Source organism: Rhincodon typus, chromosome 10 (assembly GCF_021869965.1).
Source record: "Rhincodon typus isolate 14 chromosome 10, sRhiTyp1.1, whole genome shotgun sequence".
NCBI classification, from domain to species: domain Eukaryota; kingdom Metazoa; phylum Chordata; class Chondrichthyes; order Orectolobiformes; family Rhincodontidae; genus Rhincodon; species Rhincodon typus.
In genome coordinates this window covers 71,596,651-71,609,150 of record NC_063341.1, presented here as the reverse complement: position 1 = coordinate 71,609,150, position 12,500 = coordinate 71,596,651, and the positions used below count along the sequence as shown (strand labels likewise).

At 43.5% G+C, this 12,500-nt stretch overlaps 1 protein-coding gene across 1 annotated transcript in view; it reads right to left on the bottom strand.

The window, feature by feature from the left end:
* Window positions 1-10,935: 10,935 nt before the first annotated feature.
* Window positions 10,936-12,500, bottom strand: part of dnajb4 (DnaJ heat shock protein family (Hsp40) member B4) — an 84,636-nt gene continuing 83,071 nt past the window's right edge. The window contains exon 3 of the mRNA XM_048602421.1: window positions 10,936-12,288. Coding sequence (XP_048458378.1) covers window positions 12,055-12,288 — 234 coding nt within the window. The 3' untranslated portion in view covers window positions 10,936-12,054. The remainder of the gene's footprint in view (window positions 12,289-12,500) is intronic.

Here is a 12,500-nt window from a genome sequence, read left to right as displayed (position 1 = left end):
CTCTGGGTCTGTACATGACGTCGTTTAGGAGGATGAAAAGGGGGTCTTATTGAAACTTCGAGAATACTGCGAGGCCAGGATAGGGTGGATGTGAGAAAATGTTTCCACTCGTAGGAGAGACTAACACCGGAAAGCACAGTCTCAGAGTGAAGGGAACAACCCTTTAGAACTAAGAAGAGGAAGAATTTCTTTAGCTGGAGGGTGAAGACAATGGAAGCCAAGTCAGTGAGTGTATTTAAGACAGAGATAGTTAGGTTCTTGATTAGTAAGGGGACCAAGGTTTATGGGGAGAAGGCAGGACAATGGAATTGAGAAACATATCAGCCATGATTGAACGGCAGAGTGGACTCAATGGGCCAAATGGCCTAATTCTGCTCCTGTAAGTTATGGTTTAAAACAACATCACACTGCTGCCAACTATCTAATCATTATCATCATGTTTTTTTTAAGGAGCTTTCTATGTGCATGTGTACTGCTTCATATCCTAAACCACAATAGTAATTAATCATCAAAAATACTAAATTGATTGCAAAACACTTTGTTGTGGTGTCCTGAGGCTGGTAAAGATACATATAATTGCAAGTCTATCTTTCAGAGTTGGCAACATCTGTGAAGAAAAAAATCAGAGTTAACGTACAGTGACCCTTCCTCAGAACTGATGTTGCCAGACCCTGCTGTTCTAGCAACTTCTGTTTTTGTTCCTGATTTACAGCATCCGCAGTTCTTTCGGTTTTTATCTTTTAGGCTTTTCTACTTATCTCCAACACTGTTCCCACAAAGTAGTCTTCAGCAGTTACATAATCATCACCAATATGTGGAAGTTTTAAAACTGTGATGCCACCACATAAACAACGTAAGGCTGTTTGTTGCAAAGAGCACAAAAAAGGAAGCATCAGAATTAGACTGGAGATAGTAAGAACTGCCAATGCTGGAGTCTGAGATAACACAGTGTGGAGCTGGAGGAACACAGCAGGTCAGGCAGCATCAGAGGAGCAGGAAAGCTGACGTTTCAGGTCGGGACCCTTCTTCAGAAATGGGGGAGGGGAAAGGGGGCTCTGAAGTAAATGGGAGGGGCGCTGATAGCAGGTAGATAGTGGAGCAGATAGCTGGGAGAGAAGACGGACAGATCAAGAAGGCGGGGATGTAGCTAGTAAGAGTGAGTGTAGCTAGGTGGTGGGGATTGGTCAGTGAGATGAGAGGAACGGATAGATGGGAGAGAAGACAGAAAGGTCAATGAGGCGGGGATGAGAAGTGGGGCTGGTCTTGGGATGAGGTCGGGGGTGGGGAGATTTTGAAGCTCGTAAAGTCCACATTGAGACCATTGGGTTGTAGGCTTCCAAGGCAGAAAATGAGGTGCTGTTCCTTCAGTTTCCGGGTGACATCGTTGTGATGCTGGAGGAGGCCCAGGATGGACATGTCGTCCAGGGAGTGGGAGGGGGAGTTGAAGTGGTTCGTGACTGGAAAGTGTTGTTGTTTGTCGCAAACCGAGCATAGGTGCTCCACAAAGCGGTCCCCAAGCCTCCGCTTAGTCTCACCAATGTAGAGGAGGCCACATCGGGAACAGCGGATACAATAGACCACATTAGCGGATGTGCAGGTGAACATCTATTTGATGTGGAAGTTTTTTTTGGGGCCGGGGATGGAGGTGAGGTGGGATGTGTAGGGGCAGGAGTAGCACCTCCTGCGGTTGCAGGGAAAGGTGCCGGTGTGGTGGGGCTAATGGGGAGTGTGGAGCGAACGAGGGAGTCGCGGAGAGAGCAGTCCCTCCGGAAGGCAGATAAGGGTGGGGAGAGAAATATATCCTTCGTAGTGGGGTCAGATTGCAGGTGGCAGGAGTGGCGGAGAATGATGCGTTGAATCCAGAGGTTAATGGGGCGATAGATGAGGACAAGGGGAATTCTGTCTTTGTTTTTATTGCAGGGAGAGGGTGTGAAGGCTGAGGTGCGGGAAACGCAAGAGATGCAGTCAAGGGCGTTTTCGACCACTAAGAGGGGGGGATGTTGCGGTCCTTGAAGTACGAGGACATCTGGGATGTTCAGGAGTCGAACGCCCCATCTTGGGAGCAGATACGGTGGAGGCAGAGGAATTGTGAATAGGGGATCGCATTCTTGCAGGAAGGTGGGTGAGAGGAGGTGTAGTCCAGGTAGCTGTGGGAGTCGGTAGGCTTGAAATAGATATCAGTTTTGAGGTGGTCACCAGAGATGGACATAGAGAGGTCCAGGAAGGAGAGAGAGGTATCAGAGATGGTCCAGGTGAACTTGAGGTTGGGGTGGAAGGTGTTAGTAAAGTTGATCAACTGTTCGAGCTCCTTGTGGGAGCACAAGGCCTTTAGGCCATCTGCATGGGGAATGCAAGTATATAGGGATTGGAAGTCCATTGTGAAGATGAGGTGTTGGGGGCCAGGGAATCAGAAGTTTTGGAGGAGGTAGAGGGCATGGGTGGTGTCCTGGGCGTAGGTGGGGAGTTCCTGGACCAGGGGGGAGAAAATAGAGTCAAGATAAGCAGAGATAAGTTTGGTGGGGCAGGAGCAGGCGGAGACAATGGGTCAACCAGGGCAGTTGGGTTTATGGATTTTGGGAAGGAGATAGAAACGGAGGGTGTGGCGTTGGGGAACGGTGAGGTTGGTGGCTGGAGGAACAGCACCTCATATTCCGCCTTGGAAGCCTACAACTCAATGGTCTCAGTGTGGACTTTACTAGCTTCAAAATGTCCCCACCCCCGACCTCATCCCAAGACCAGCCCCCCATCTCATCCCCGCCTCATCGACCTGTGTGTCTTCTCTCCCACCTATCTGCGCCACTATCTACCTGCTATTGCTGCCCCCCTCCCCCTCCCCCCCCCCGTATTTATTTTAGAGCCCCCTTCCCCTCCCCCACTTCTGAAGAAGGTTCCCGACCCGAAACGTCAGCTTTCCTGCTCCTCTGATGCTGCCTGGCCGCTGTGTTCCTCCAGCTCCACACTATCAAATGTGTATCTACCTCACCACCAGAGGGCTCTGTTCTGCGCAGTGACATACTTGCGAGAACTCTATTTCCAAGTGACAGAGTCATACAGCATGGAAACAGAACCTGGCCTGCTGTGTTCCTCCAGCTGTACACTGTGTTGTCTCAGACCCCTCGGTCCAACTAGTTCATGCTAACCATGTTCTTAAACTAAACTAGAACCACCTGCCTGCATTTGGCCCATATCCCTCTAAACGTTTCCTATTCATGTACTTATCCAAATGCCTTTTAAACATTATAACAGTACCTGCCTTCACCACTTTCTTTGGAAGTTCATTCCACACACGAGCCACACTGTGTGTGTGTGTGTGTGTGTGTGTGTGTGTGTGTGTGTGTGTGTGTATAGCTTATAAAGTGCCCACAGTTTTGAACTTTTGCTATTCACCTTATCTATGCCCCTCATTATTTTATGAACTTCTGTAAGGTCACCACTCAACCTCTTTCACTCCAGTGAAAATGGTCCCAGCCTAATTTTTGTATCTCAAACACTCCACTACCAGCAACATATTGGCAAATCCTTTCTGAACCCTCTCCAATTTAATAATATCCTACCTATAACAGGGTGACCAGAACTGCACATAGTAGGGCAGAAGAGACCTCAACAAAGTCCTGTACAACCTCAGCATGCTATCCCAACTCCTATGTGCAAAGGTCTGAGCAATGAAGGCAAGCATGCTGGACAACTTCTCAACCACCCTAATCCACCTGTGATGCAAATTTCAAAGAATTATGTACCTGAACCCCTAGGGCTCTGTTCTATAACATTACTCAGGGCCCTATCATTAATTGTATAAGTCCTGTCCTTGTTTGTTTTACCAAAATGCAATACTTTACATTTATTCAAATTAAACTCCATCTACCACTACTCAGCCCATTGACCCAATTAATCAAGATCTTTGTAATTTTATATAACCTTCTCACTGTCCACTACACCACCAATTTTAGTGTCATCCCCAGGCTTACTAACCATGCCTCCTATAAAAAATTAAATAATTTCAAGGATATGTACATCATATGTGTTTTTTTTTTGTTTGAAACTTTACTTCAGTTTACTAAGTATTCTGGCCTTAACCCTCTTCCTGGACTTCACATGAAAGAAACAACTCATGATGTCGAGCAGTCTCATGCCATTTCAGCTTGCTTCACTTGGACCATAGCCTTGCTTCTAATTCAGAAAGTCCAGTGTTCAAGCTGAAGGATATAACATGATTTAGGCTGACACTAGGACAGTCATGCAACCTGGTCAGGTTATTGGAGCCCTTGCTGATTTTTAATGAGTTTTATTTTGTTCTTTTATCAATGTTGGTTTGGAACTGGAAGCTAAAGAAGACTTTTGGTTGATGACTTTTGAAGTGTGAATAACAGTTTGTGTTAAAAGGAAAACAGATCAAACAAACTTTTGTTTCCTTGTGAGGTCAGGCCTGGAAGTTAACTGCAGGTTGGTTCTTGATCAACAAGCTTTGTAGATGTTTCTTCATCAAAAAAGAGCATTATGTTTAAACATATAGCAGACATTGGCTATTGATGAGATTGGATCCTGGACCTTGTACAGGTTATGGGTCCTTAGAAGATGATTGCTACTTTGGCAAAATACCACTTGCATTTCACAGCTATTTGTGAGATTGATTTGTCATGTTAAATGGTGTGTTCAAGAGTATTTGAGTCCATGATGTTTAGTTCACGCTGTAGGTCACTTCATAAGGTTCAGTTACAGCATTTTGTGAAGACAGATGCCTTCCACTTGTAGTGGGTGGGAATCTGTTTAATAATGTTGACCTTTGCAGGGCCTCACATCCCATTAAGGTGAATACTGCTTCCTTAGAAAAAGAAGCATTTATTCTGCCCACTTCAGGTGTTCCATTACAAATTTGCAATTTGGGTGAGGATGGAAGGCATTAACAGTCGCACTTCCCTGAGTTAGTCACTGGCTTAGCCTGTCAGTCTAGATGAGTCCCAAACCTTCATATCCCTTTCTTCTTTATCATCCCTATTAACCCCAATAAGCATTGATCTTCCCCAATGTTCCACTCAATCTGTTTGTGTAACTGTTCATCGCTCCATGTTATCTCCTATGCCCCACGTATACCATATAGTCATGCCAGTATGGTAATACACTTGCCCTTTCCCCACTGAAGTGAGGAAGTTGCTGACCATTGATGACCATCCTATCCCCACCCCCCACAGTATGCTTTTCCCTTTCATGATCTATCATTTTCACTCCGTCATGCTTTCAATTCCTCCCATTCACAATTCATATCCCAACTGCATCCCAGTATGCTGCCTGCAGTACTCACAATGGAGCTTCCCCCATCTCCCAACCACAGCAGTGACCACTTTGTCTTTTGGTGAACAGAGAGCCACGATGGACTGTTAATGTTCCAAATGATGAATGAACAGACCCCTGATTGATATCTGTGAAGTTCCCTGACTGACTTATCAATATTTCTGAGAACATTGAAACTGGACCTATGAGAGGACTGACCATGACCCATTTCCCAGGCTGTAGAGGTATGAATCCCCTGATCCTGTACACCCCAACCAGCTGGCTGACTGTTCCCAAGTCCCTGGACTGGTATCAGTTGATGCCCTTGACTAACTGTGCTGGTACCACCTGATTGAAGGTTGTCTCCCTTAACCTGATAGGGGACAATTACCCTGAGACATTGAGATATAGAAGTACATGCAGTGTGTTTGATGTGTAAGCTACAGGCAGGTTGCCTCAGGTGTATCATTGATGGAACACAGTGTGACACAGTAATATGTCCACCCTGTTGACTGATGGCTGCTGACAGCCATGACAAGTTGCAAAGTTTTGTCTGAGCAAAAAGGCACAAGCAAGATAGAAGTAATGTAAGCCTCTCTGCTGTGGATGAGGGGGCACATTGCAAAAAGGCAAGGCAGAGATGCTGTGAGCACCCCAGTAGTACATAGTGAGTGAGCACAAAAAGAACAAAGTAAGGAACCCGGAGATGCATTCTGATCAAATCGATGAAGTGGGTTCTTGTTTGTGTATGCAAAGTGACCTGGCAACAGCACGAGAATGTAGCATTGAAGTGCAGAACAGTATTTAAAGTGGCCCAGAGATGTGTCATGATGTGGTGAGGTTATTGCATGTCCAAGGCCAATCTCCATGAAAGGTAGGTGCAGGCAGTTGCTGCCATGATGCTGCTGTCTAAGATAGAGGCCCAGAGGAGCAAACAGTGACCTGGAGCTGCCAGCTTCTTGCTCTGACTTCCCTGTCAGAACTTGGTGCTATCTACTTTCTCGACAGTATGTGGGAGAATAGCAAAATCCTTTTTTACATGAGCAGGTCAACAACCCAACTCACGATTCCATAATCAAAAAAAAAATTAAACAGCCTGTGGGTGTTTGATGAGGTTGACTCAATTGAGATTAAATCCAGTGCAGGCACAATGGGCCAAATGACATCTGTAGTGATTGTAACAAGGTCCACCTGGCTGACCTCATGGAATATGAGTTCCCTAATTTGGGACGTTTATATGGTCCAAATAGGAAGCCCTGGCTGACTGATGAAAACAGTAGTGTCAGACATCCTGTTCACCAAGAGCTAGGTCAGGGTCAAGGACTCTCCACATGTAAGTAGAGGGTGAATTGGTAATGGGATACCAGCCTCTGCGGAGTTATTTCAACATCCTTCTGCACCTTAACACTGCTGTCATTCTATGAAATGTGTACCCTATCTTTCTGTGCACTTCAACAAACGTTTCCTGTCCAAATCCTATTCAGCACAAAGACTTACTGACCTATTAATTTCATCTTTGCTAGGCTCTGTCTTTTGGTATTCACCATTACTGAGACTAACATTAGTTTCCAGATTTACTTATGCAGTTTAGATTCCACCATTGCTATGGTGGGATTTAAACCTACATTCCGGATTATTAGACTCGGCCTCTGTATTACAAACCCAATGATGTTGCCACAACGCTGTTGTCTGTCCAGTTCCCCTCTTGAGTCACACAACATTGAGGCTTAAGTATGTCCCATTGTTCCTTCAGTGTTGTTGAACCAAAACGCTGCAGGTGCCTATTGTACAGCACTGAGAGAGTACCTTCACCAGACAGACTGTTGCGGTTTAAGTAAAGGCTCAATACCACCTTCTCAACGCAGAGCAATAAGTACTGGCACCGCCATCTCCAGAATGATTTTTCTTTTAAAAGTGTTGGTAAGTTCCCATGACAAGTGCGGAGATAAATGACCAGTCCCATCTGATTTTTATATGCGTGATGTTGGTTAAGGAAGAATGTTGGCTGAGATACAAGAAATTCCTATTTGATGTTAAATTCTGCTGTGGAATCCTACAAAAAAAAGCTGCAAGTGTCTCTTTCCTCCTTTACGACCTTGATGAAAATCCACCTCTTTAAACAAACCTTTTGGGTTTCCCCTCCTAACCTCCTCTTCCTTGACGTGATGTGTAGTTTCTTTTGCTTTTTCCCTAAGTGAAACTCCTTTGCAAAGTTTAACTTCTTTGTTAATGACACATTTTATAACTACAAGTTCTTGTTATCAAGAAATAAATAGACTTTAACATTGTATTTTCCAAAACAAAAGATCTATTTTGTTTTGAAAACTGTAACTGATTCACACAAAAGAGAGAAAGCCCAAAAGCTGATAGGAGATAAAAACAAGATTATATTACTGTAATCTAACACGCTTGTGGACTATTTATAATAAGACTGATTTATTCCTGAGATAATAATAATCTGTGACACATCAGTAAACAGGCATCACAGTTATGCTTCAAATCCAATTTAGAATTTTCTAGAACCAAGACATAATGATTTTAAAAATGCAGCTGCTGACTGTGAATTTTTATTTTAAATAGTCGACATGCCCTCCACTTTGACAAACCCAACATGATTCTTAACCAAGTCCACCCAGTCTCCAAGAACTGCAGCAGTAGATGCTTCATTTACCCGACATGAAGTATTTTCTCTCTCCCACTTACCTGCCTGCTAAGCCTGAGAGGACATTAGACTTAGGAGCATAAGTAGGCCATTCAGTCCATCAAATCTGGTCTGCCATTCAATGAGATCACGACTGAGCTGATAATCCTCAAGTCCACGCAACATATGTGTAAATTAGCAATACTTCTGTGTTCTCAATGCATTTACTTGCCAAAATCCACATTGTCTACTGATATGGGGAAGTGGTAAACTTCGTGGCTCAGCCTATCTTCCACTCCATTATCATCAAGCCAGGGGATCAACCCACTTTCAATGAGGAATATGGGAGGGCACGCCCAGAGCAGCACCAGGCGTCCTAAAAATGAGATGTCAACCTGGTGAAGCTACAACACAACATTAATTGGCAAGTGACAGACAGGGTTTAACAATTCCACAGTAAACAGATCAGATCAAAGCTCTGCAGTCCTGTCAGATTGACCAGTGAATGGTGCTAGACAATTAAACAATTCACTGGAGGAGGAGGTTCCCTAAATATATCCATTCTCAATGCAAAGGATGAGCCTGAAACTATATTCAGCCAGAAGTTCTGAGTGGATGATTCATCTCTACCTCCTCCAGAAATTCCCAGTGTTGTGAATGCCAGTTTTCAAATAATTTGATTCACTCCATGTCATATCAAGAGTTCCTCAGGGTAGTGTCCCAGGCCCAACCATCTTCAGCTCCTTCATCAATGACCTTCCCTCCATGACGTGGTCAGAAACAGGGATGTTCCTTGATTATTGCACATTGTTCAGCACCATTCCTGCCACCTCAGACACCATAGGAGCCCGTCTCCAAATGGAGCAAGACCAGGATGATGTCCAGACTTTGGCCGACAAATGGCAAGTAGCATTTGTGCTACAGAAATGCCAGGCATTGAGCTTTTCCAACAAGAGGCAATTACCAATGGCATTATCATAGCTGAATCCTTACTAATTAACACTCTGGGCGGTTGCCATTGACTTGAAACTCAACTGGACTAGCCATATAAATACAGTGGCTACAAGAGCCGAGCAGAGGTTTGGAATCGTGCAGTGAGTATCTCACCTTAACTCTTCAAAAGGCCATCATTATCTACAAGACACAAGTTGCCTGGATAGGTGCAACTCTAATACCACTCAAGAAGCATGTCACATATAAGACAAAGCAGACTGCTTGATTGGCACTACATTGCAACTATTCACTCACTCCATTACCGAGACTCAGTAGCAGCAGTGTCCATCTACAAGATGCACTGCAAAAATTGACCAAAGATCTTTAGGCAGCACCTTTCAAATCCATGACCACCGAGAAGGACAAAGGCAGTCAATACATGGGAACATCATTTCCTGCAAGTTCCCCTCCAAGCCACTCACCTTCTTGACTTGGAAATATAATCGCTGTTCCTTCACTGTCACCAAGTCTCAGTCCTGGAACTTCCTCCCTCATAGCACCGTACGTCTAGCTACACCAAATAGACTGCAGCAGTTCAAGACGACCGCTCACCACCAACTTCAACGGCACCTATGGGTGCACAATATATGTTGACCCAGCCATTCATGCCAACATTCCGTGAATGAATAAGAAAAAAAAATTTAATTGAAGTTCCATTTAATAATATTTTATACAGTTAGTTGGAACAATGAGTCACAATTAATCTTCCTGAAAACTGTCAAAAAGTGAACAAATCTGAAAAAAGGTACGAGAGTGGAACAGTTTTTTTTAATTTCATTCATGGAGTGTGGTTGTCACTGGCAAGGCTATCCCTAGTTCCTCAAACCGAGTGTTTTGTCTGGCCATTTCAAAAGGCTGTTAAGAAGTATCCACATTGCTATGGGTCTGGAGTCACATTTAGGCCAGACCAGGATGCCTGATTTTCTTGCCTGAAGGGCATACATGAACCAGATTGGTAATTAACATCACCTCCATAATGCTACATTGATCATGTTGCAACTGCATTGTAATTCAGTGAGACAGCTCCTCTTTCATACTGCTATTTATGAGGAGAGGTTGGGTTTATTTCAGGGCAAAGTGACCTGTAGAGAACACAGCCAATTGCCCTGCATTTCTAATTGGAATTATTCATTGCCAGCACAGGAGCTTTATATTAGCTGATTAAGAGCCTCACAGAACTTACACCCTTCACTGCTGACAGTTACAGCAGTGAGTACTATTCTACAAGAACCGCAGTAATTTACCAAAGGTCCTCAGACAGCACTATCCAAATTGCAACCTCTACCATCTAGAAGGAGGGCAGCAGATACATCGGAACACCACCCCCTGCATACTCCCCTCTAAGTCAGTCACCATCCTGACTTGGAAATATGTCAGCATTCCTTGACTTTCATTGGGTCAAAATCCTGGAATTCTCTTCCAATAGGCATTGTGGCTGTCCCTCCAACCCAAAGAGTGTAACAGTTCAAGAAGGAGGACGATTAGATTTGAGTATTAAGTGTTGATGTGGGCATTGCTGCCTTCATCTCAAAGGAATAATAAAAAGTCTGGTCATTGTCTATTGCTATTTCTGAAACCTTGCTGAGTCTAAAATGGCTGCTTAGTTTCCCATTAGTGTAGCTATGGCATAACTTCATAAGTTCCTTATTGGCTGTGAAGCACTTTGGGACAATCTGAAGGTGTGAAAGGTGTGATCATAATACAAATGCTTTCTTCCTTAATATTTTTTGCTTGAAATCTAATTTTCACAGTCTGATCTTGTCGTGCAGTCAAAATATAACTTTCTCATTTGCATCCACAGTTATTTGCAAGCAAGCCAAGTAGGTTGCACTATTGACCAGCAATAAACTTGAGCTTATCCAAAAGTCTGTCTTGTAATGCTGACTAAATCCCGTCCAGTCATCATCCCTGAGCTTACTGACGTGCATTAACCTCCAGTTCAGCAAAGCCTAGATTTAATATCCTGAGAAATGGAATGAAAACCATTGCCTAAAATCACTGGACATTACAATAACAAAAACAGGCAAGACACTGGATGTCAGGTATTAACTTTGTTCATGTATTTATCATTTTAACAAAATAAAAGCATTATTGTTCAGACAGTTCATTTTATCATAGTGAGCAAAAACAATTTTTACTTTAATAAATACTGTTAGTTTTGTTTGATCCACTTCCACTGCTGTTTTTGAGAAGCTACAAATAAGATTGCATGTTAGCCAATACCCTGATGTTGCTCCAATGCAGTTAATGAAAATCACTGCAAATAGTTACCTCCTCTTCCAACAAGAAGTCACATGACACCAGGTTGTAGTCCAACAGGTTTATTTGAAATCACAAGTTTTCGGAGCACTGCAGGGCTATAACCTGGTGTCATGTGACTTCTGACCTTGTCCACCCCAGTCCAACACTGGCACTTCGACATCATGGCTAGCCTCTTTCAACAGATCTGTAACAAAAAATACATCACTCTAATGCTTTGATACTCAGTGATCTTTGGAAATACCATCCAAATTTGGATGGAGAAAAAAAAAAATCAATTATAACACTGGATATTTTTCACATTCAAGTGGGTATCACATCAACGTTTTACATGCCCACCAATTCACACAACAGAATCTCAGTGGAGTTCAGAATAAGAATAAACCAATTGATAGTGCATAGATACAGACAGTCAAATTGCATGATGCTGAACCTCTTAAAGTTTGTGTGACATTTATGAATGTGTGCTAATCTGGTGAAAACACACTTTTTGGTGAACATCGCAAAGTGCAATCTGAACCCAGGCTATTTCTACTTTGAACTAGACATCAAATGCAACGTTCAACACAGCCTCTGAGCATCAGTTTCTTTTTTGACAAGAATATGAATGGCCATTTGTTGGGCAGCATTTTATATTTACATAAGAAAAAGAAACAATTCGCTAAATAAAAAAAACGTACAAAAGATCAACGACTGCCCTGAAGAGGCTGTGGTAAAAAGCTTCGGCCTCTGCGTTAAGAACCACGGCAAAAGGTTATTGCTGTTTGAGAGACCTCCCAAAACATGCATTGATACTTTATCCCAGAACACGCACATGGCCCAAGCACAACACTGCAAAGCAGTTAGTTCATTATGTACAGTGGAGTGATCCTTCTGCTGAAATCCAGTCCTCACATTTAGGATGTGGGTAAATGTCGCTTCAGCACTTCTTTGGACGATGTGGAAATAAAGTCTGGGAAAATGACTTCAAATTCCACAATCAGGTCACCTCGGCGGTCCGGGTTTTTAGGGAATGGCAATCCTCTGCCGCTTATCCTCTTCCTCGACCCTGGTTTGATCACGTCCTGAGTTGCTAATGGGATTGATCTGCCTTCCATGGTTGGTACATGTACCGCACAACCACATAAAGCCTGGAAATGACAAAAGGGAAATGTAATTAGTTGGAAAAAAAAATACTAATGGTGATCTGACACTGTTACTTTATCTTTTTGATTGATCTTTCCTGGAGGGGTAGCTCCATGCCAGACCTCATGCATGTGCCCAGCCTTCGTAATAAACCCATATGGTGACGTGGGGATGTTACTGACATAGTAATCCTAACACTCAGGTTAGTGTGATAACA